Source organism: Desarmillaria tabescens (genome assembly GCF_030435595.1).
Source record: "Desarmillaria tabescens strain CCBAS 213 chromosome Unknown EV420scaffold_77, whole genome shotgun sequence".
NCBI lineage: Eukaryota > Fungi > Basidiomycota > Agaricomycetes > Agaricales > Physalacriaceae > Desarmillaria > Desarmillaria tabescens.
In genome coordinates, this window is record NW_026848376.1 from 22238 (window position 1) to 44888 (window position 22651).

Below are 22651 nucleotides of genomic sequence, written 5' to 3' on the forward strand. Positions count from 1 at the left end.
TCCCTGCACGCAAACCTGCGAGCAACATAAAGCGCCTGACCGAAGTGCGAGTCACGCTTAGTTGTTTGATCTTGTTTGTGTAATCGGTCGCTAACAGTGAGGGTTGGCATCCTCTCTCTTTTGGAATGGATATGCGCTGGAGCACTCACACATGACATGTGTGTCCTGGTGGCATGGCTCATGCTGTGTGAGGGTTGGCATTCCCTTGTTAGTCACACTTGGATATTGTGGCTTTATTGGTTCATGGAGCACGTGCTTCTGCTTGTGGCTATTCCTGATGCTCATTCTGAACTGCCTTTCTTCAGGTTGTTCGAGCACCTCCAGGTACCCAGGCAGCGGCCTTGGATTGAGTTAAGGCATATTGCTGCTCACCCATTATCTTCGAGCATAAAAGGTACATTGCCTCCTTGTGGAAAGGACATGTATTACCAAATCACTGCACACCATTTGGTATGACTAGTTTTGGTGGTATCCAAGGCAGCGTCGCTGACGCTTTTAATGATATTCTTAATGCAGCAGGTATACCCGGTGTCTTCAAGTGGGTCGATGACCATAACATACTTTGATATCCCACAGCTCAACGCACTCTTGAAAATGGTGACTCTCAGTATTCATACGATTTTGATCTTCAAACCATCCTGGATATTTCGTGACCTCTTGGCATATTGTGGCATGACGTCTCTGTCAAGGGACATGATTTTCAGTATGTTACACCTTATGTCAGCTTTATATGGGATATTGCAGAGAAAAGAGTATGTCTGCCTGAGAAGAAGCGGGAGAAGTATCTGAAGAAAGTGTCTGACTTCTTGCTCTGACGGCCCTCCACGGTGAGATATAAAGAAGCGAGCTCATTGCATGGCACTCTCCAACATGTGTGCTTCGTATGCAAAGCAGGGAAAGCTTACCTGCCTGCACTCTCCACTTTTGTAGCTCACTTCCCCAACAAGTGGGTGGCTCACCACCCTTCAAAGACCGTATGGACTGACCTCGAATGGTGGAAAGATTGCCTTTCCCTTTCCCAACCTCCTTTGAGCCAATCTCTCATGACAAGACAGCGCATAGATCTTGACATTTGGGTGGATGCATCTTATTGGGGCATTGGTCTTATTGTCAGGAATCAGTGGGTGGCATGGAAGTTCAAAGATGGCTGGCATGCCGATGGCTGAGATATAGGCTGGGCAGAATCCATTGCTGTTGAACTAGCTGCACTTCACACAATGTCATTCACTTCAGTCATCAACATGGATTTCCCCTTGAACAGCGACAACACAAGCATTATAGATACGCACAAAATTGGACGCTTGCATAATGTTCATAGGAATGCATCCCTTCACTGACTTTCACTCCTTCTAGCTCCCAGAAATTTAATGCTATCTCCTTCCTATGTTGAGTCTGCAGTTAATCTTGCAGATCCCATTTCTCATGGCGAACTTGGGCCTCAAGAACACAGACTTGATATCAATTTCCTCTTACCAGAGGAACTCGCACCTTGGCTTGACCATGTTTAAGATTCCTTTACCATGCAGATCTGCATGTGCAGATCCGGAGCCTGCAGGTTCTCTTCAGGTGCCTCCTGATGACACACTGCAACCTACAGGTTCTTCTTGCTGCTCTCAGCTTTCATACATTTCTTGTCAAGCCCGTTATTCTCATCATCATCATAACATATCTGTCCCATATCCAATGGATTCCTCTCCTTTGTCTAAACCTTGTCTGAGTCGATGACCTCGAGTTCATGCTACATCAAAGATCAAACTGTCCCATTTCCGCCCACTTGTTCTTGCAGATGAGTGAGTAATGACTTGGCGATCTCTGTATTCTGATGTCATGGATAAGAAGCTGTCGGCTTTGGTTCTTATGCATGTGCTGGAAAGATGGCGGTTAGTTATGGCTAATTCGGTGACTGAAGATGCCCAGAAAAATTATGGTGCTGGCTTGTTGAGATTCACTCAATTTTGCAACACTTATTCTGTGCCTGAATTGTTGCGTGTTCTGGTCAGTGAACCACTTTTGGCCTTATTCGTTTCAGAGATGGGTGCAGGCAAAGTTCAGTCATCCACCATTGATTCATGGTTATCAGGTCTGGCTTTATGGTGACTGTCATATATCATATCACAGGGCCTCCTAACTGATACAGATTGTAAAGGCATGATATCCAAGGAGCATACTGGTATGGTGGTAGAATTTTATCCCGCACAAAACAAGGTGCAGCAGCAATGGCACCACCGTCTACTAAACCCCCTTGCCTGCTGGTAGCTGAGAAGCATATTGCTTCTCTATGGTCTCACTTGGATATCAACAACCCCCTCGATGCTGCCATATGGGCTGTTGCCACTATCGCGTGGCATGGTTGTACCCATCTGGGAGAGCTTCTTCCTTCACAATGTTGTGACTGCAGCCTATTTATGTGTGTAATTTTGCAATCTAGAGTGTTTTACATGCATACTGAGAGATAGTGAGCAAGCAGACTAAAACTATGTGTCGACACTAATGCTACACAGTGCAATGATATGGAATATAACTTATGGCATAAGAAGCCACAGGATTCTAAACAGGACTTAGTCACAGCACTGTACCTGATAGGCATGCGTGATGAGAAGGCCAAACCCTATACCCAATGCCTTAGGCTCTAACTTACAAGCACACTCACGGGAGCTAGATAAAACCTTGAAGATTGCACTGACACTGAGAACATTTAGTGCGCTCGCTAACTGTGACGCGTCATACCTGAAAATCCAGGGAAATCCTTAAGCGAGATGGCAGATATCACTGGCATGAGCTTGGGTAATGGGCTTCGGCCGAAGTCCGTGAGCCCGCATTCCATTGTTCTGAGTCCCATTGTTCGAAGACTCACTTGTTGCCGTGTCTACGAGAAGCCTCTGTGAATCCAAGAAAGAAGTCCTGAACAACATATGCCAGAACTGATAGTTCCATGCACCTAGACCTGTCGGTCACTAGAGAACAAGCCCATGGGTGTCAGGAGAGCACCTCTTGGCACGTGTTTAGCGAGCTCACTATAGAAATGAGACTAAAACTGGGAAGTCTGACTCAGATGCTCAGTAAGGCAGCGGTGGCAACGTGCTATGCATGTAGGAGTCTGGGTACTGCACAACGTTTGTAATTCTAATTCCCCTGTAGTATAAGTAGGCTGGTTACAGTAGGTAGAGGGCAAGTTTCGAGCCCCCAAGTTCCTGTGCACGTGTTGAAGGCAGTACTGTAACAAAGGACCAGTTTGTGACTTCGAGCTGTGCATAGAATTAGCAAGCTCACTCAGAGAAATACAAGATACCCTTTTGATAAGACTTTTGAGAACTTAGTCAGAGTGAATACGAATCAGTGACGCTGTTTCTGTTCTGTTAAGTGTGATAAGTCTGTTCGGAGAATGTGTTGAAGAGGAAAAGCGAGATCTGTTCTGTTCTGTTCTGTCTGTTCTGTTCTGTTTCTGTTCAGTCTGTTCTGCATCAGTTCTGTTTCGAGTTTCCGTTTTCTGAATCTGTTTCCGAGCACTTCTGAAGTGTTCTTGAGTCGAGATAACCTGCTGGAGTTAGTTGGAGAACCCCTACATACAGTTGTGTAGCGAGTGGGCTAAGTCAGTGCTTGCCTGTGGTGTTCTTTTAGCGAGCTCACTAAAGTTTCGGCGTGTATTGCCTCTGTTTCTGTCGGGATCAGTGTCCCTTGTGTATTATAACTCAAATCTGCCTTGAAGGTTGTGTCGCGCCAGTGAACAATGTTCCTGTAAAAAGTTCCTAGACTTAGAAATTCATTAGAGAAAGCTTAGCTTTGCTAAGAGCGCTGAGAATAAGAGAAACTCTTCAAGATATTGAAGTATAGTTGGATCGCATTAGAAATAATCGCTCCCCCTAGAACTTTCGAGGGTGATTGTAGTTTGTGTAGTTGTGTGAGTGTGTGTGTGGGTTTTTGAGGTTTGCCTTTTAGCCCACTCACTATTCCACAGGTGCCCACAGCCAGCCTCTTCAACGATCAAAGCCGTTCAGTATGTCTCATAATGTCTATCACTCCTGCCCACAGAAATCAGGAACTGCTTCCAACGGCCATGAGTGGATGAATCTGTTTGTACCTTACACCAAAACCAGGAAATTTTGGGGCGACTGGATTTTGCTAACTTCGACTAATGACGATTTGGATCCCATCCACGCTTTACAGAATCATCTGAGCATCAATGATGATTTGCCTCCTGACGCCCCACTTTTTGCATATTCTCTCGGCTTATCCGCTTGGGAAAAGTTGTCAAAGGAGTCCTTTCTCACTCGTTGCTCACAAATTTGGGCCCTTGATGACCTTGACACAGCCAGTGATCATAGTTTTTGCATTGGAGGAACCACATACCTTTTACTACTCGGAGTAGATCCCTGGATTGTGATGAAACAGGGAAGATGGTCTTCCAAGGTGTTTCTCTTATATTGGTGCAAAGTTGAGGAAATCCTTCCTCAAGTTTTCATAGGTGATGCTATGGATAAGTTTACGTCCATTAAAGTTGCCGTATCTCGTCTCAGTTCTCTGTAATGTTTCATGTAATAATATTTCCATTGTTACCAACCTTATAAATTGGGGGAGGGGAGTCGGATTCCAGAGGCATCCACCTGTACTCTCAGTTTTCGAGTTGGTTTGGGGAGTGCGTCTTCCTCTGGAATCTCACTCACGAGACAAATAAGTGCACCCAAGTAACAGGTGCTCTTATTTCCTCTCCCTCCCAAAAACTGGTTAGGCGGAAGCAGGTTAGGCAGCCAGGGCCGTGGACAAGTTTGAAGTTTTCCATACACGTGACATTCTTGTTCTCTCCCCGAATCCTCGTCTTTTATCCGGCGCAAATTTCATCAGCGACATCTAGTCACAGTGGTGCTTGCAGCCGAAAATTCCACAATGTATTATGCTGAGTTTAAGATACGCGTATATTTCATGGAGCAATGATATCAACACGTGTGGACCCGCGTTCTTAGATCAAAATTCACATCTTATAACATGTCTGTTCTTGGGGCCTCGTTTTCTGTTCTCTCTTCTCTTCCTCTTCCTCTTCCTCTTCCTCGACCTGATCTCTATGAGTGACGAACATCAACCTTGGACCTATGTCTGGATACCCATTCTTGGGGGTTTCGTGTGGTTCTGTACTGTAGTTCCAGCATTACCTCGTGTTCCTGATTTCTCATAGTATTCGTCAGCTACCCTACTATCCATGCTGATAACATGACTGGCCACTGGGCGACCACATTACGGTGCATTTTTTTCTTCTGAAGTGAGGCCGAGCTTATGTTGATTTCATTCATAGTGTCTATGCAAGGTTCAATCGCATGCATATCTGATATTGGTGGAGAATGAGGCTATAGTGTCCATTCGCTACAAAAATTCTCTATAACTATAGTGGAGCGACTTTTGTAAAAATCCCTATAACTATAGTAATGTCAAATTATACGTATCTTGTAAGGATGCCATCACTTTTTGATTCCTAATTATACGTATCCCTTGTAGCAGTCTCGCCAGCCCTAGCTAGGTCCAGAAACTGTTGCTGTATGGCTGCCGAGTTAGGGTCCACGGGCACTGGATCGGTGTTCGTTGCTTGGGCCTGAAAAAAAAATTGCAGCTCAGAAAAATAATATTTAATGATTTACTATTGCCTCCTGACCCACGTGCAGCCTATTTTGGCTGGATGCACCCGTGCATACTTGGATGTATAAAACTGTGGGAAAATATCATTCCCAATGCAGTAGCAGCTCTGTCGGCTTTGAAAGCTGGATAAAATTCTGCATTGCACATGGATTATTTAGGCTCAGTTTAATTAAAATACATTTATGTGATATATAAATGCTTAACAGAGTCTAAATACTGTCATTCAACTGATACGCAAACAGGAAAATGCCTCTCTCACCATGGTCGGAATTTGCCGGATGCACCCCAATTAGGGGCATAGGACAGAATACCCTTGCAATCCCATACTCCTAGGGCTTTTTGTACCTCAAAAATATGATAGTCATATCTATATTTCATGATTTTACATTTTATGCCAATAAATTAGCCTTTAATTCATGTTTATTCGACCAATAAATGCGAATAATGGTGAGACAATTGTTGAATTCAACTTTTACAAAAGTATGCAGCACAGTGTGCATCTAAATAATGATATAACAAATGAGAAAAAGACTTCCTGTGTGAATTATCAATGATACAAATGCATATATGGATCTGCCCTGAAGTGAATATATTATGAACACTCGTAGTATGCAAAACGAGCTTGTGAACTTTCGTCTGATTCTGTTTTCACTTCTTATGCATGAAACGGTATAATGGTGAGACTATAAGCAGATCGGGGTGGATCGGACCATTATTTTGACTTATACTAGACATAACCTTGCATTTTCAATGAAAAACATACCTATTGAGATGGTGCACAAATATATAGAACTGGTATTTGCTTACAAGTGCCCTAAAATGTGGGGCAACCAACGTAAATTGAGGATTATCATGAGATGAGGGTATCCTGTTGCATTAAAAATTATATATACACAATCCTTATACCTATAATACAAGATTCCGATACGATTTGGGGCATCGGAGAGTGTACATCGAGCAGTGGAAGCATCCCAATGATGCATTCCGCTCGGTCGATCACTCTGGACCGCACAACCATACCGTGATTGAGTGGCTGTGCAGCACCATTTTCTGTTCCTCTCCACCACATCCACTTCCTTTCCTGCTCTCTCGCTCATCTGTTTTGCCCATTGTCATGGGTATATGGTATGTTTGAATTGTTTTTTATACTGACATGTCAAATTTAGGTCTTTTTGGCGTATCCGGTGGCCCCAAGATCCCTGGGTAGTGACCATTTCATCCCCACCACATGCGTAAGCCCTCACCCAAGGCAGCACTGCCAGATATGACCGCAACACTGTACGTTGACGACGTGACCCATGCATCCCTGCCATTGCCCCGATATGACCTACATCCTGCCGCAACCCATCCCATGCCCCCCACACGCGCATCGACCTCGATCATCATTGGACATGCAAGCATGGCACGATGACAACACAGGATATCACTAGGGTTTCTATATCGGACCTCATCATGCAGCGGGACGGCACCTGTAACAGTAACAACCACAATGACAACAACGACGGAAAAGCTAGGAGACTTCGAGCACGATGAGGGTTAGGGTGGATCTTAGGCTAGGGATGTAGAGGGAGACTGGGCAGCATACTAGGGAGGAAGGGGGAGAGTGGGAGGGCAGGATGGAGATCGGGCCGCCGACATCCAATGACGGCAGTGGCACTGACGTCCGTTTGGGCATCAAATGTCCTCCAAGACATGGGGGATCCAATGGTGGTCTCCATTTTCTCTCACGAGCCCGCCGTGATGTTCATTAGTGCCATCGATCCCTAAATCGCTCCCTAGCTCATCCCTAGCCCATGCCGCCTATATGTTAATTTATTTTTGTATTATATAGTATTTTATATTTATTTATTTGTTTTACAATGCTTTAATTGTGAATACTAAATATTTTATTACTGATACCCGTAAATAGGGAGTGCAAGAGCGGGCGGGAATTGGTTGGGCACGTGGTGGGGAGAGACCAAGAAATGGATTACATGTGAAAATTCATGGCTACGTATAACTTCGCTTTCTAGCGGATACATGAATTTGACAGGCCTATAGTTATAGGGATTATTACAAAAGTGGTTCCACTATAGTTATAGGGATTTTTACGTAGAATGGACACGAAGGGATGGGAGAATCCGCTCGTTAACTTTCTGCGTCTGTCTATTAAACATGCTCGTGTTAGGCACCGATATTCTCAAGCCTCTCTTTATAGTTGGTTGTACTATAACCGCTGTGTGCTTCTTCTTGTCCTTATGTATCGAGCGGGGCTTAAGACATGTTGGCTGGTACGGTTCACGTTACATCAATTTCAATGGAGCTCATCGACTATCAGCTTAGTGCCTTACATGCGCACTAGGGAACGGGTTTTTGGATATCTGTCGATATTTGGCTCATTCATTGGGAGCTGTGGGATCATTCTACTATCGATCTTCAACACAAAACGCTACACATCTCTTCATCAAGTGTTCTTGTTCATGTTCATGCTTGGCATTGCCATTAGTGTTATCTTTACTGTTATTGAGGTAGGCACTGCCCTCGCGCTCATGCTGTATGTGTACTGTTCTGATAGTGGTTCACCTTAGTTCCGATGGCTCAGCAGAGACTTCCAACATGTCAGGACATTGAAAATAGCATACCTCGCCAAAGCTATCATAGCCACCCTCCTTATTCTCTTGGCCTTTGCATTCACAATTGCATTTTACCAAAGTCCTCATGTCGGAGGTTTGTTCTCGCCCACTACTAATGTTTCCTTGACGGTCACTTATATTCATTAGCCATCCTTGAATGGATCGTCGCTTTCGGTTTCACTCTCTATCTTTTAACGTTCGTCTTTGACTTGAGGCAGTCAAAAGGAGTGCAGCGTAGGCAACTTAGTGCCGAGAATTTACGGCGCGCAATAATGATAGGTTAACTAACACACAAGTGTAACACTGTACGAAGGTTAAAGTATTTCTATGTGGAAAAACAGAAAAGAATTCAAAGTTTTTTGGTGACTGGTGCATGTGTATCCTCCGCAAGGTGTTCAAGTGCCTCTGATAGGAATTATACCGCTTTTAAAATTGTTAGACACTCGTAAACAAAGCCTAAGACTTTATACCATTTTTCTGCACTACACAAGAGAGGACTAGAGCGATATCACTGTACCAAGGACTGAATGCATATTTTCACCTAAAGTAGCAGGCTTTGCCCTAGAGTGGGCCCTACACGAGTTATTTCTTTACGACGACGATCTTTTTGTGCTAAAATCCAGAAATTTCGGATCAATCATAACAGGTTGGTAATAAGGATATTCGGGAGTCCTGATAGTCCCTGATTGTTGGGCAACGCGACGCATACTTAATGTGCTACATCCCATTTATAACAGCCTTGATAACAGCGGTTGAGCTGCATTCATAGCTCTGAGGGTCAGATAAGGTTTAGTGAAAATGACACGCAGGATTGAGGACTATAATCACCGTTGCGTTCACTTTTACCTCTATTGATCGTCATTTTGACACAAATTCTCAATGAACCCTGCAGCCGCAGATGAATTGGGCAAGACACGTCCTCCCTGTATACCGCTCTATTCGACGCCAGGATATGGCATGCCTTATGACGTATTTGCTTTCAATGACCATCTATGACGGCAACATGCGGACCAATTTTGCTTCCGCCTTTTCGTCCCTTTTCTTCCTCCGCTCGTATAAATATTCACTCTCTACGCTCGAATCTACATTTTTCCCTTCTCCCTCTTCCACGTAGACGCTTACCCCTCTCCCTGCTACGCTTACCGTCCGCAGTATACGCCGTCCCTCGTTACGCCACATGTCCTCATAACTTGACAGCCAAACAGACCCAATATGTCAACGTGTCTGGTTTGCAGCTTCAGACAGACGTGTTCAACAACTCTTCTAAGATTGATACAGATGAACAGAATAAGTCTCATAGCGGTCCATGCCGGCGAACGAGATGGCTTGTACGTCGGAAGGAATGAGGTTGTTTTTAGTCGTTAGAAATCTGGACGCATTGACGTGAAGTCAGTGAAATAGTCGTCGCATCGTCCTCATCGGCAGTTGAAAACTGTATGATTTCTCCTTCAATCTCTAGGCCTAAAAGTCCTCATGTGGCAGGAAGTGTGTTGCGACTACTGCTTCGCATTTGGACGCACAACAGTACCAGCTACGATGACACTGCTTTTATGTGCTGCTTTTGTCGAGTTGCGGTTACTGTGCCGACCTCGCGGCTTCAACGTTGTCAACGGTGAGATACTGTACATGTGCAACTATGGATCGCGATGTGGAAATCTTGCTTTGCAGCACGTTCTGACTACTTGTTAGCTGTGATCCGGACCCGAATATCCCTATTACGATTGATCCAAATTTTCTGGATTTTGGCATTCTGGATCCGTACTTCGCCTCAGACCTCTCAAAAGGGTGATCCGTACGGAGAGAGTTGGACGTTGTGAGCTGACAAGAGACTGATACACCTTCTTTGACTATAAGCCGACGGCTTCATTTGCCGCTTCACCTTTTTGTGCTCATTTTTACTATTTTCGCTGTATTGATCTGATACAAATTCTCAATGAACCGTGTAGCCGCATTCCCTCCTCCCAGGCCAACATTTTTCGCCGGGACGTCAACATATAAAAAGACTTTTTCGCTGACCACTTGTCTTCATACTTCAGGATGTCCGTCATCAACGACGAACAAGCCCAGGTGAATTGGGCGAGACACGTCCTCCCCGTATACCGCGCTATTCGACGCCGGAATATAGCATGCCTCGATGCCTTTCTTTACGGCCTTTTTCCTGCTTATACAGATCGATTTCAGCACGCGTTGTGCGCTAAGCTGGGCACTCCAACTACAGACTCACGAGACCGAGCATCGTTGCGCCGTTGGATGAGAACGGCCTTAAAAGTATGGTTATCGTACTTCTTCCAAGTATTCGCCCTGAGTGACACATGTAATCGCAGATGCTCTCAGACCTCCTTCTTCATCTTCATATGACCGAGCCGCCGTCCCCACCTGCCGACCCAACCAATCCTACTCCGACCAATCCCTCAAGTTCTAATCTTCCGGATGAGGTAACCGTCAGCGGGGCGAAAAAATCTCTGCGAAGTGCACGCTTAGTTCGCGAGGGCCCTCCACCGTGCCGCTTTATCCGTCCTTGTGTTCAGCCAGTGGGAAAGTCGAGTGACACTACCTGGCAAGATGCCTCAACGTCAGTAGAGCGGACCGCCGCTTCCATGACCACTGTTGCAAACGCAGCGATTGTACAACAGGTAGGCTCTACCCTCAGGCTCCTGAAGCATATGATATATCGTTAGCTTATGTTGTATCAGGTATCCATTCGGGGTGTTCCAGTCGCTGAGAAACAAGAATCAGTGAGCTCGTGCTCGTCGTTCTCATTCTATTTTTCAGGTACTAACTGTCTGGTAAGATCTCTCGTCGTACTCTTCCTATAAACGCCCCATCGAAAATGTCACTCGCTAACTTGTTGTTAGCCGGAGACGAGGGATGCAGTCGTCATAAACGTCCTAGGGAGCTTGATGGACATCAGCAGGTTACACCATCGAAGAAGCCATGCAAACGTCCAGAGTAATATCTACTACACCCGTTCAGTTTTTTTTTTGGTCGAGAAACTAAGTCTACTAGTATACCTGAAGCCCATCTTGTGAAGAATTGGATGGGTTCATCTCTGTAATAGTTATAGGGCTCCTGCACCCCAGTGAAAATCTCATCCTTCATAAACACAAGTATTATGCTCTCTCATTTAGGTCTTTTGCCGCTGTGAACGCAAGTATCCCGTTCCCGGAGAAATTTTCAGCAGTCACCCCGGGCCCTTGAATGGAAATACCCCAATCCCCCCAGCCTTCCTCCCAGCGAAATGGAAGCGCTGCAATAATCATCTTCGTTCGACACTTCCACAGGGTGTTACGTGTTATAACCTATTGTTTGCGGGTCGTCCGAGTCATCACGGAGCCTGGCCTTGGATAGTCGCGAATCTACGAGCTTGAATTTTAAGGCTGACAGGAAATTAGCAACTTCTAGGACCTAGTGGTACCCAGCTTTGTGTTGGACGGATCCCCAGTTCCCTTCTCCATCGGAATGCGATGTTTCCCCGCCCGGAGTAAGAACCGGAAACTCTAGCAAAGAACCTAGAAGTTATGATCGTCGACATAAATTCCAGTGCCTGCATCTTGGTCGGCGTTAAGTAGTCTAGTCAAACTTTACAGTTACCTTGCGGCACCAAGAGAGAACGGTTTCCCGCAGTACCAAGCACCGAGAATCGATATGCAAATGTGCATTTTCGCTCACTTGGAAATCCACGCCTTCCTACATAATTTCATTCCAAAACTGATCGTACATAAACCAACGTCAACCACTTCTCCTTATCCCAAGGCGCCAACAACACAGCCTTCTGAGCTTCCCGCAAGGCCAGTTCCCCCGCACCGGACATCGAAAGCGCGATGGCTCTCACCCCTATCTCGTTCCGCTGCACATCAAGCGTCGACGTTGATGGTCCCGTAATTATGGGAAGCACACTTTCGTACAAGCCTCGTTGCATCGTCAATTTCGCAAGATCGATCCTTGCTTGTGATCTCGAGGGCTCAGAGATGATGGCCTGTTGGGCTAGGGACATCACCTTGGCGTCCTCTCCCTGTAATGAGTTATGATAAACAAACGGAATGCTACTGAATGTTAGGGCAGACGTACCAGTCCTTCGTGATGCTTCATGAGCAAATACTCCACGTCTTTCTCTGGGTCCATGCTTGCCCGCTGTTCCCGAGGCAAAGCAAGGATCTCTGACAGGGCAGCATCAACAAGGTTTTCATCGTCAGTCAGGATACCCATTGCCGCGAGAGCATTGATGGCAGCGAGGTTTTCAGGGTCGTTCGTTATACTGATAAAGGCAGTTAGAACTAATCCACCGTACTGTTAAATGAAGACTATACCACTGGAGAAGCATATTCTTAGCCTCATCTCTCGAAGTCTCATCCCCAAGAGCCCACATCGTCTTAGCCATAAGAACACTAACATGCCCACTCAACACCAAATCCCCCCCAGCACTCTCCAGCGCATTCCCAAACGCACCCTCAAACTCCAAGCCCTGCCTCAACCGCGCCAGGCCCAACCCAAAATGAGCTTGAGTGCGAAGGACCCTCGTTTCCGGGTCATCGGTTTCGCTTTCGGGAAGGAGATTTATCACGATCTGGAAAGCCTCAGCAGCACCAGCATAATCCCCCGTACTGTTCCTCATGCGTCCCATGTTGGACTGGGCTATGACGTACTGGCGTTCGATCTCGGGTGATTCGGTTTCTTCGTAGGCGGTCTCGAGTATGGTTATGGCGGAGGTGAGCAGGGATAGGGCTGTGTCGAGGTGCCCGAGTGTTTCGTGTACGAGACTTGATAGGTGGAGCCCGGGTGCTGATGATGGGTTGAGGGAGAGGTAACGCGATAGGAGGGATAGTGACGGGAGAAGAGATTCGGGCGATGGGGATGGGGATGTTTTGTTTAGGGCGAAGGAACGAGCGGAGAATTCGAGGTCTGCAGCCGGCTGTTTGGATATAAGGTCAGAAACGAAGCAAATAATTACCCTCAAGACTTACCACGGAAGATGACAATCCTACTGCATGCTCCAAAAGGGCTCTGGCATCACTTTCGTGGCCGTTGGCAGTGGCTACCAGGGCCTGGCCGACCCAAGCCAGCGTATAATCAGGATCGAGAGTTTGAGCTCTATACAGAGCTTCATTCGCGAGCTCAACGTCGTCGTGGTACAAGTAGAGTAACCCAAGATTGGTCCATGTGGCTGTATTCTGCAACGAGTGAGCGTCAACACCATAAGATAGAAAGAAAGAAAGACAACATACCTTGGAATCAATCTCCAAAGCACGGATATACGCATGCTGAGCAGATTTTGCTTGCGTCAGGAAATACGCGTTTCCCAGGGCAGTCCAGTATTCTTCATTCAACGGGCACTGTCGAAGCGCAGATCCCAGAAACTCGATCCTCTTCTTCTCGACCTCTTTGGATTTTTCCTCGTCTGTCAATTGAGAGGCATAAGACCCGAGCGCAATCCCAAGGTCGAACCACGCGCTCCCTATTGCCTGAGGATCCGACGAAGCAACGGATAACCTAAGATCATACGCCACGATAGCATTTTGCAACATGACAGCCCCCGTCAGAGGCGCCGAGTCGTCAGGCAACTGAATATTAATATCAAACCCCGCAAGCCGATCGCTGGAATGTGTCGAGAGAAACGGAAAGACCGCCCCAAGAGCACGCCGGGCAACAGACTCGTCCACAAACGTCGACAAAGCAAACAAAGCATCAGCCGCAATCTTCCACACCACACCTCCAAACCCCGAACTACTCGCTGCCAGAGCCACGTGAAGAGCATCAAGGAACGACCTCTCCGCCCTCGCCACGTACCCGCCGGACAACTCACTCCGGCCGAGATCCAGATAGGATTGGCCTAATAGCACGGACACGCCTATCTCTCCCGGCCGCTCGTGTAGGATCTGCGTGAATATATCTATGGCTTCTTGGAACTGGCCCGTCTGGCGACGGACGTCCCCGATGAAGTAGAGCGTCATCCAGTCCTCCGGGTTGAGCTCCTGTGCGCGCGCGAGTGCTTTCAGGGCTGCGGCGTGTCGTCCCGACTTGCTGTACGCCTCGCCTAGTCTCAGCCAGCACACTTGGTCCTCTGGTTCGGCGCGCAGTGCCACTTGATAGGCATGTATAGCCAAGTCGTACTTCCGGCGAGCCTGTTCGTTTGAAGAAGAGTTCAGAAAAAGCCATGTGGATAGAGATGTACGAACCAGTTCCACAGCCCCAACGGCTTTCCACGCCCATGCATTCATAGGCAGATACACCGTTGATGGTCCTAGCCCAGCGTCCGATCCGCCCTCCCCGTCTATAGTCCTCCGAGCGACTGTCTCAACCAGGTCCCATTCCTGTTCTTCCGCGAACCCCACAGCCAGCCGACGCGCCGCGTACACCTCGCGGGAGTCCAGCTCAAAAGCTTTCTGGAAACATTTCGAAGCTCGATTGGGATCGGGCGGTGTTGCGTATTCTTCGTAGTAGATCCCTAGAGAGGTGAACGCCGGTGCGTACATGGAATCGCGCTTGAGGGCTGTGATGAAATATTTATACGCTTCTTCTCGTTGATCGCCTGACAAAGCTGGATGAGCATGATTTTAAATCACACAGTGCGCGTTGATCACCGTTCATGTCCCAGTGACAAGACCCTAATCGCCATAGGCATCTTGCACTTTCCTCTACGTGATGGTCCAGAGTGTCCATCGTTTCGAGAACTTCCTTGAGTGCCGCTACAGCGAAATCAAAGTCACCCAGACGACTGCGACACCATGCATGTTCTTCCTTGGCTCGTAGACCGTTATGCACGTCGTCGGGCAGTAATTCGTGCACCCTAGAGAACAGATCCCCTGCTTCTTCCCATTTATTTGCTTGCTCCAGGATGTGGGCGCGGCCCATCAGACAGCTGATGTTATTCGGAGATGTAGCGAGGACGTCATCGATTATCGACAGAGCTCTGGCGTGGTGTTTGGGAGGGAATAGGTGGACCAAAGAGGTGGCTAGGATTACTTTGAAACCTAGAATGACGCTGTTATGCATTAACACACGAGATGTTCACAGAGTAGAGGAAAGTCGTACTGGGGAAGCGTCTTCCCGTGGTTGACCTCGGCCCGCCTTGCGAGCTCCATGCCGCTTTGGGCGGCTTTGATAGCAGCGGGATAGTCTACTTCGCGGAGGTATACATCAGCTAGAACCCGTGTGCCGAGAAGGGAATCTACAAGTTGTGGTTGGGCGTCCTAGAAATAATCAGCTTGAGTTTGTGCTGCCGTTGAATACTTACAAATATCATATCCAGCCCCGTGTCTGGGTCAGCTATCTCCGCGTCTTCGTCTTCCTCGTCATCAGTGAGAGGGATTCCATTGTAGATGAAGTATCCTTTGAGCATCGATACCAGAGGATGTGAAGGGAATAGTGCCATATACTGTCGTAGTAAAGGATACTCATAGTCATCTAGAATGCATGAATACCAGAATTCACAGAGGATGGCTACAATTCGTACCTATGGTCTCGACATCCTTTCTTTCTAGGAACAAGGCCCAAGCGAGTTCATCAGGTAGCTGCAATATGATCGCGCCGTTGATCAATTCCTCGACTTGTTGCAAAACTTTCTTCTTTTGCTCGCTTGTGTTTGGTAGGGCATATAGATACTGCTGTTTATGCTTTAACAGTTTCGTCTCCGTTTCGCGGCGGAGCTCGTCGGAGGTATTGGGATGATTGAGGATGTCGTTGTACAATGGCGGAAGCTAGATGACGGTCAGAGACGGAATACGAGGTGGCGTGAGGATGGCGTACGCGGGACACGCTCCAAACTTCAACACCGACGTCCTTCTTGATCTGCTCAGGGGTTCCAGCACCGAGCCGTGTCCGGCGCTTCTCAAACTCTCTTGTGATCTTGTCGGCTTCGTCCTTCTCCAATATGCGGACGGTTTCTTCGAGGATCGGTAGTCCGTTATGTACAGCCTCCTGAGCTTCGAACGTGGTTGTGGATGTTGGGTTTGTAGGGTCTGGAGGGGGTAGAGTCGACAACAACGCATAATGAGGGGATGTGGGTAGATAAAGCGATATCGCGTCGACGACTTGTAAAGGGTGTCCGTGCTCTCGACGATTCTGCACAAACTTTTGAATCGTCTCCGCGCATTTGACCGCATCCCCGCTATAAATAGTCAGCATTAACGCGCAGAGTAGTGGTTTCGCGCGCACGACTTGGCAAAAAATCCCAGCAAATGTTGGAGAGTGTCCGCATATTTATCCCACTCCTCTGTCCTTTCGTAGAATTTTGAGAGGCCCTACAATGCTCGTTATAAGATGACGAAGACGGGGAGTTGAGGATTCCCAACCTGCCAAGCGAGCAGTTGCTCCGAATTCAACTCGATTGCCCTCCGATACGCCTATGCGAGAAAGATCAGTGCGACAGTCCAGAAGGCATCTAAATTCCGAGTTACTTGCTCGCTCTTGTCGAAATCTCCAAGCTCCAGGTATGCCAGACCAAGAAATACAGTCCTGAAATACAAGTCAGCTTCATTAATAGCGGTATATTGAAGGGAGCCACTTACGCGTTGTAGTTATCCGGCTCAAACTCGAGCACCTTTTCAGCGCTATCCCTCGCAGCAGCAAAGTCCTTTTTCGCAATAAAGTCCCTTGCAGCCTTGAGTTTGACCTTTGCAAAAGACATGGTGCTGTGAAGGGAAGGGGGTGGCTCTTTTTGGCAACCCTTCTTTCTATCTTATCCTTTTACTCTCATGACCTTCAGCTTCGCGACATCCTGGACGAATACCTAACGCCCTCTCACGTTCTCTAATCAATAATGCCTCCTCGTTCATCGACATCGCGTAGCCGTCCTTTGCTTTCCTTCGAAATGCAGCCTTCTCCCCTTACCTCCACTATCTATTCCCCCACTCTCGACGAAGACACGCCATCCAAGCGATGGTACCATTATCTACCCCTTGCCGGTGCGCCATAGAGCCTGCTGTTTGATTTCCAACATCTCTGACGATGAAAACGCGCATAGGAACCGTCTTTTTCATCCTAGCTCCCCAACCATCGTTGCTCATTGTCCTGGTGAACTATCATTTACGAACTCGAGGCCAGCCCATCGTCTTCGGCGTCCATCTTGCTGTCACATACACACTCACTTTTCTCATAATCACGTCTCTGATGGTCTGTGTCGTCCGTGATCCTGGACCGGTGCAGATCACTCCATCCGACCACGGACGAGCCGCGGACGAAGTCGACCTCACAGAAGCTCTCATGCCACCCGATTTTGATTTTTCTGCACCCGGAAAATGGTGTAGACAGTGCTGGGTATTTCTACTGGGTCCGAGTCTTTCTCAGTTGAGGACTCATCGCATTTTCCTTAGGCGCCAAAACCGGATCGAACACATCACTGCACGCACTGCAGCAGATGTGTTCTGAAGATGGGTATGCTGTTGATCATCCCTCGCATCCTCTTACGCTCAAAACCGGTTTCAGATCACCACTGCCCATGGGTTGGGGCAAAATGTATCGTAGGTCCTTTTTCTTTTTTGTTATTCGGCTCCCACTCACGACGTCTGTCTGTGTGCAGGGACATAGAACATACCCGGCTTTCCTTCACTTTTTGTTCTGCATTACTCTACTCGCTACTTATGTCGCAATAATGTGTATCTTTGCTCTGGTGTATGCTTTCAACAATCCTTACGTGGTAGTAAGTTCCCCCACCATCGCCTTTTGAAAAGCTGGATCTTCACCGCATTTGTAGGACGAAACTACGCCCATTCATGAACTTTTACTCGCCTTTGCAGGCCTGGTGTTTTCCCTCGTTATCGGCTCTTTTTTCTTTTACCATGTATACCTTGTCACGTCAGTTCTTCTCCCCTCCTCACCACACCACACATCCCACTCACAACCCCAAACAGAACAAACCAGACGACTCTAGAAAACCTCTCTCCTTTCCTCCTCCTGCGACACCTCCCGCCTCTCCCAAGGACGGGCCACTCACTCTCTGACCCCCCTCTGGAACCCGAACTCTCCTATTCCCAACGCCGACTCGTCAAGGACGCCCACGGGCACATCAGATTGTACGATATCGGCTGGAAGCAAAACTGGATCCAGGTCTTCGGTTGGAATCATACCTACGGATGGGTGGCTCGTATCCTGAGTGGCGGCGCGATGTGAGTTTTACTTGCCACTCTTCGTCTCTGCCCCCTTGCTGATGTGGTTGGTCAACAGTAAAGGAGATGGACGCACGTTCCCTCGAAATCCAAAATCGGAGGAACTGCTCGCCCGACTTGCCGTGGAACTGGTTAAAGCGGACAAGGACAACTAGTTAGTTAGTTAATTTCTCGTCATTCTTTTGGTGGAACCCTGTATATATCGGCGTTCAAGTTGGTCTACTTACCTATATCTGTATCGATCTACATAACCTAATAGCTTACTCGGTGTCTCCATAGATTCCTGCATGTGTTAGTCACCTTTCTCACAAATACAGTCCTTTCCCGCGCATCTAATAGTGAATCCATAAATATCCTCTTGATAGGGTATGCATACGATACAATCGGTGGTATTAGGTATTATTTTTAACTTACTGACTCCTCCCACTCCGCTGGTATTGGCCATTTCTCATGAAACCACCCCTGCAAAGCACGGTCCACCTCCGGGACATCCGATTCCTTGGCCACGTCGTCATTTATACACACCAATCTCAGTCTCTCGTTCGCTCGGAGCTGCTTAACAGTATCACGGGCTTCCCGGGCATCCGTTATCGACACGAACCTAAACGGTAGTTCGCCTGATATTCGAAATCAGTTGGGAGGGAGCGAGGTAGGGAGGGAGAAGCCAAGAGAACTTACCAACAACATAGCGGTATCTTTGTATCACCATCATCGTCCACTCCCGGAGGTTCACACCCTCCACTGATGCCCAGCCGCGTCGTCTGAAGGCTTCCCGAGCCCACGGGCCCATCACAGTATCCAGCACAAAATCCTTGGCGTGATACTCGGCCGTCAGCGGGAGATGCGGTGGGCTTGAGCCTACGTCATTCGGGTCTGCGACGAGGGAGAAGTGTAACGGGTACGTTCGATTTGGGGACGGGAGGAACTCGGACAGCCCCAGAGGCCCGGAGGCGCTCATTAGCGCTCGGATCACTGTATGGAGACGTTTCAGAGGCCCGGGTTTGGAAGTAAGGGGAGGAATAAGCTTACTACAGTCCCCGCAACTGACTTCCTCGAATGCAACGTGTACGAAGAACTCGCTCGCATTCGCAATCGGCGCCCCGTCCTTCTCGAAACACTTTGTCCCATCTGACGACACAATCCGCAGCCTGAGAATATCCGTAGTTGGTGTAATGCGGGTCTGAAGAAAGACCGGGCGGATGACCGGGTGAGTTTGGGTACGTGTACTCCAGGGGGCATCCGTCCTGTGACGAGAACGAGTATTGGCTCTCCATGTGGTCCAACCTCGAATGCACAATATCTTCAACACGGTCGTGGCTGAGTGTTTCTCTCTCGGGCTGCGCAACGGACACAGATGCTGCACCAGGTTCGCCACCGATTTCGCTCCACGCTCGATATGCGTGGACTTGGGTCGCCCACGTATCTTCGTCATCCCAATCGTGGTCTTCGGATGGGGGCGTTCCATTCCCGCCGATACGAGCCACCACCCATGACCAGAGGAGCGCTTCCCGCGCGCGATCAATGAGGAAGTTGCCGAACATGAACCCGGGATGAACGTCATCACCATCAGGGACAAGAGTAGAATCTGCGACGCGACGACATTAGTTTCCTCTGTTATTGACGCGTTTGTGTATCCACATACTATCGTCTCCAGCTGCGGTATGCCCATTCATACCTCTAAATGGTCGGTGGGCAGTCGCATTGAATTCGTTAGCCCACATCCCGGCGGCCATTTCGTTCATTATGGGCATACTGATCGCCTTTTGAGCATGTACGATGTACGGTCGTGAACGCTTTCCGAACCGCTTGGATAGTAGATGACTGCTATACTCGAGAGGGTCTCCATTCTCCTTCTGGTGGCTTAGTAGACGGGTTCTGTGGAGCGATAACCAACCAGTATTCGAATCGAAGGACGGGACCGTAGAAATGTGTATAGAAGTCTTCCGGCTCGACGTCGCTATGGAAGAAGTAGTCGTCGTTCATGTAGATAAAATTTTCCGAAACGCCGCATAGTCCACCTAGCTGGGACTCGATGGCAAAGCTGTTGAACGTAGGACCAGAATAGGCGCCGGGCACAAAGAACTGAGAATGATGTTGGATGTCTAATGAAACGTTTCCAGTCGTGCCATTGCGAACCAGAAAGCCACTGAGGGATTTGACCGTATCGTAGTTCCTCCGAGTCTTCCCCCGAGACGTCAACCGCGTTGTCAGACGTCAATAAATGGAAAGAGCCAAGACCATTTCGAAAATGGGCGAGGGCTGAACGCATGGAGTATTTTAGCTCGTTGTGGTCTCTATTGTCCGATTAGATGAAGGGGAAGACACGGAAAAAGTATTACCACGCACCGGTACAGTTTGGGCTTCGAAGTCCCGTACCCATTCACACGCTGAGTCTCTTCTAATGCTCTAATGTGCAACGGATCACTTCCGTTCACCCAAGCCCAAACGATGTCCATCGGTTCCGGTGTTGTTCTGTTCTCATAACCCATGCAACTGCACGGTTGACCGCTGAAGTACTCCTCTAAACACACGCCGGGGATCGGGCGTAACAGGTAGTAGGCTGAAAGGTGCCTGGGCTTGCATCTGCGATGGCTCGTAAATCGATCGTATGTACTGGAATGTGAGTATGTTAGTTCTGGAATTGAGTGCTGGTTCGTGGGGGTGCAAAGAGTAGAAGGGGAGTATTTAGTCTGCCATTGTTGGAGGTCAATCGACGGCCGCCGGGAGACATTGGCGTGACATAAAGGGAGGGAGAGATAGTCGTAGTGATATCTTGAAGTGGGGTAAATAAGGTATAGCATACCCATGACAGCTGCAACACCTATGGGCACCCATAGTAGCGCCAGGGACTGCCGCCGCGGTTTCTTCGGCGATGTTGAGGTTTGGGGAAGAGAAGAGAGTGGGGAATAGTCGTGTCCGCGGAACGCCCGTATGAATCTGGCATGCCAACTGTTGGTAGATGCAGGAGGGGAATAGACTAGTTCGTCGTCGGGGTCGGAATAGTGGGCGTCGGGGTCAGGATAAGGGGAGAGCGGGAAGGATCCACTCGCCATGAAGGAATGTCAGAAGCAAGAAAGAAGGTTATCAACGAAAGTGTCCAATGAAGTATCACGGCAAGAGTGCCGACCAACAAGATCGTCTAAGCATCGGTAACAGATTGTGGTCAAGACGTGGGCATAAAATTGGTCGTGTGCAGAGTCCGGTGCACAGTTGATGTCATCAACTATAACCCTGCCAAGCCAAACCAAGCCAGACGTGGCAAAAAATTTGGATGATTTCAAATATCGTCCGGTACCCAGTCTATCTGGTCGAAAAACCTTTCTTCCAACCTCAGAAGCATTGAAATCGTCGGGAGGCTAGGAAGATCGCGTCCAACAGGTTCAAAAGCTCAGTTCCTGGGCGAGTTCCTGGGCGATAATAGGTGATCAGTCCAAGATACGTAATTTGCCGAATCCAAGGAAACGGCACAATAATTGACAAGTGCCAAGTTCTCCATCGGGATGAAGAAAAGTAGTAACGGTTGATTAAATTGACGGAAGCAAAGCGTGCCCCGCCGGAGTAGGATAGTAAATCGATCCCCAAGGGTATATCAAACTGGTTTAGCTGCTGCGCTGGGAATATATAGAGGCAGGACTACGCAGGAATATTCTCAGAATCGTGCGAACGAGTTTGAACGACACATGTAGACCCTGCCGGCAGATGCTTGTCTTCTTCCTTAGTCGCGTCTGTCGGCCAGCCCGGCACTGATGCCAAGGGACCGACGTAGTGAGGGTGCCGGCGCGTTTCAGGGAACAAGGCGTACTCCAAAGTATGCATGAAGGTGTGGAAACTCCCAATGTGGAGCCATCATTGACCTACCGCGCGGCCTGGATTACAGTGTGATCGGAATATCACCCATTGAAAACTTTATTGTGAAGCTCCGGCGGGCTGATGGTATCGGCCTACGAGTGGAGAGGGTCCGCAGCCAAGAGCACTACGTCGCCTTGGCCAGCCTCACCCCAATCCCGTCGGCAATTACTTGTCCATGATACGCTCGGCGCCCGATTAATACGATGTTACCTTGAAATTCTGGTAGCACAATGTTGCCTTAAAATTCGTTATACCTATAGCAGATTTCCACCGAGTTCAACTCTTCAAATAACACGCAACATCAAGGACAGTCATTCATAGTAGAGATTCGCTTACTGGACTTGGCTTGGCATCGAAGGGTTCCTTCCCATCAAGCTAAGGACCCAGCTACCCAAAAGTCCTCAGAGGAACTGCGACAAGTTTCGGCCCCCAGGAGCTAATGATATTGCGGGTTCCAACTTGTACTGC

At 48.2% G+C, this 22651-nt stretch overlaps 6 protein-coding genes across 6 annotated transcripts; 3 read left to right on the forward strand and 3 right to left on the reverse strand.

The window, feature by feature from the left end:
- Window positions 1-3996: 3996 nt before the first annotated feature.
- Window positions 3997-4524, forward strand: EV420DRAFT_1650524 (uncharacterized protein; the record flags this gene model as incomplete). The annotated part of the gene is made up of 1 exon (XM_060478463.1): window positions 3997-4524. The coding sequence occupies one exon, from the start codon at window positions 3997-3999 to the stop codon at window positions 4522-4524; it is 528 nt and encodes a 175-aa protein (XP_060323552.1).
- A 2313-nt stretch (window positions 4525-6837) lies between these two features.
- On the reverse strand, window positions 6838-7316 carry EV420DRAFT_1485960 (uncharacterized protein; the record flags this gene model as incomplete). Its single annotated transcript, XM_060470327.1, has 2 exons — window positions 6838-7091; window positions 7208-7316. 2 exons carry the CDS (start codon window positions 7314-7316, stop codon window positions 6838-6840), a joined length of 363 nt encoding a protein of 120 aa, XP_060323553.1.
- Window positions 7317-7952: 636 nt separating this feature from the next.
- On the forward strand, window positions 7953-8518 carry EV420DRAFT_1623118 (Frag1/DRAM/Sfk1; the record flags this gene model as incomplete). The annotated part of the gene is made up of 3 exons (XM_060475906.1): window positions 7953-8129; window positions 8190-8328; window positions 8382-8518. 3 exons carry the CDS (start codon window positions 7953-7955, stop codon window positions 8516-8518), a joined length of 453 nt encoding a protein of 150 aa, XP_060323554.1.
- Window positions 8519-11803: 3285 nt separating this feature from the next.
- On the reverse strand, window positions 11804-16869 carry EV420DRAFT_1133213 (TPR-like protein). The gene is made up of 15 exons (XM_060465992.1): window positions 16739-16869; window positions 16628-16685; window positions 16523-16573; window positions 16386-16471; window positions 15978-16338; window positions 15685-15928; window positions 15466-15635; window positions 15264-15421; window positions 14813-15213; window positions 14408-14760; window positions 13457-14353; window positions 13196-13402; window positions 12542-13143; window positions 12303-12489; window positions 11804-12246 (listed from the first exon to the last, which is right to left on the reverse strand). The coding sequence occupies exons 1-15, from the start codon at window positions 16855-16857 to the stop codon at window positions 11932-11934; spliced, it is 4209 nt and encodes a 1402-aa protein (XP_060323555.1). The 5' UTR covers window positions 16858-16869; the 3' UTR covers window positions 11804-11931.
- Window positions 16870-16904: 35 nt separating this feature from the next.
- On the forward strand, window positions 16905-18671 carry EV420DRAFT_1581769 (DHHC palmitoyltransferase-domain-containing protein). The gene is made up of 9 exons (XM_060474679.1): window positions 16905-17134; window positions 17194-17486; window positions 17543-17603; window positions 17655-17687; window positions 17715-17719; window positions 17752-17868; window positions 17923-18023; window positions 18080-18334; window positions 18393-18671. The coding sequence occupies exons 1-9, from the start codon at window positions 16990-16992 to the stop codon at window positions 18487-18489; spliced, it is 1107 nt and encodes a 368-aa protein (XP_060323556.1). The 5' UTR covers window positions 16905-16989; the 3' UTR covers window positions 18490-18671.
- Window positions 18672-18739: 68 nt separating this feature from the next.
- On the reverse strand, window positions 18740-21387 carry EV420DRAFT_1650528 (uncharacterized protein; the record flags this gene model as incomplete). Its single annotated transcript, XM_060478464.1, has 7 exons — window positions 18740-18951; window positions 19013-19306; window positions 19383-19919; window positions 19977-20094; window positions 20165-20436; window positions 20495-20628; window positions 20681-21387. 7 exons carry the CDS (start codon window positions 21385-21387, stop codon window positions 18740-18742), a joined length of 2274 nt encoding a protein of 757 aa, XP_060323557.1.
- Window positions 21388-22651: the final 1264 nt, after the last annotated feature.

Excerpts from the sequence above, each read along its gene's own strand:
- EV420DRAFT_1133213 (XM_060465992.1), bottom strand. The coding sequence starts at position 16,857 with ATGTCTTTTGCAAAGGTCAAACTCAAGGCTGCAAGGGACTTTATTGCG. Across the intron at positions 14,354-14,407 it reads CCGTTGGGGCTGTGGAACTG|GCTCGCCGGAAGTACGACTT; the intron begins GTTCGTACATCT and ends TCAAACGAACAG. Across the intron at positions 12,247-12,302 it reads TGAAGCATCACGAAGGACTG|GGAGAGGACGCCAAGGTGAT; the intron begins GTACGTCTGCCC and ends AACTCATTACAG.
- EV420DRAFT_1581769 (XM_060474679.1), top strand. The coding sequence starts at position 16,990 with ATGCCTCCTCGTTCATCGACATCGCGTAGCCGTCCTTTGCTTTCCTTC. Across the intron at positions 17,604-17,654 it reads CAGATGTGTTCTGAAGATGG|ATCACCACTGCCCATGGGTT; the intron begins GTATGCTGTTGA and ends AACCGGTTTCAG. Across the intron at positions 17,869-17,922 it reads TCAACAATCCTTACGTGGTA|GACGAAACTACGCCCATTCA; the intron begins GTAAGTTCCCCC and ends CCGCATTTGTAG.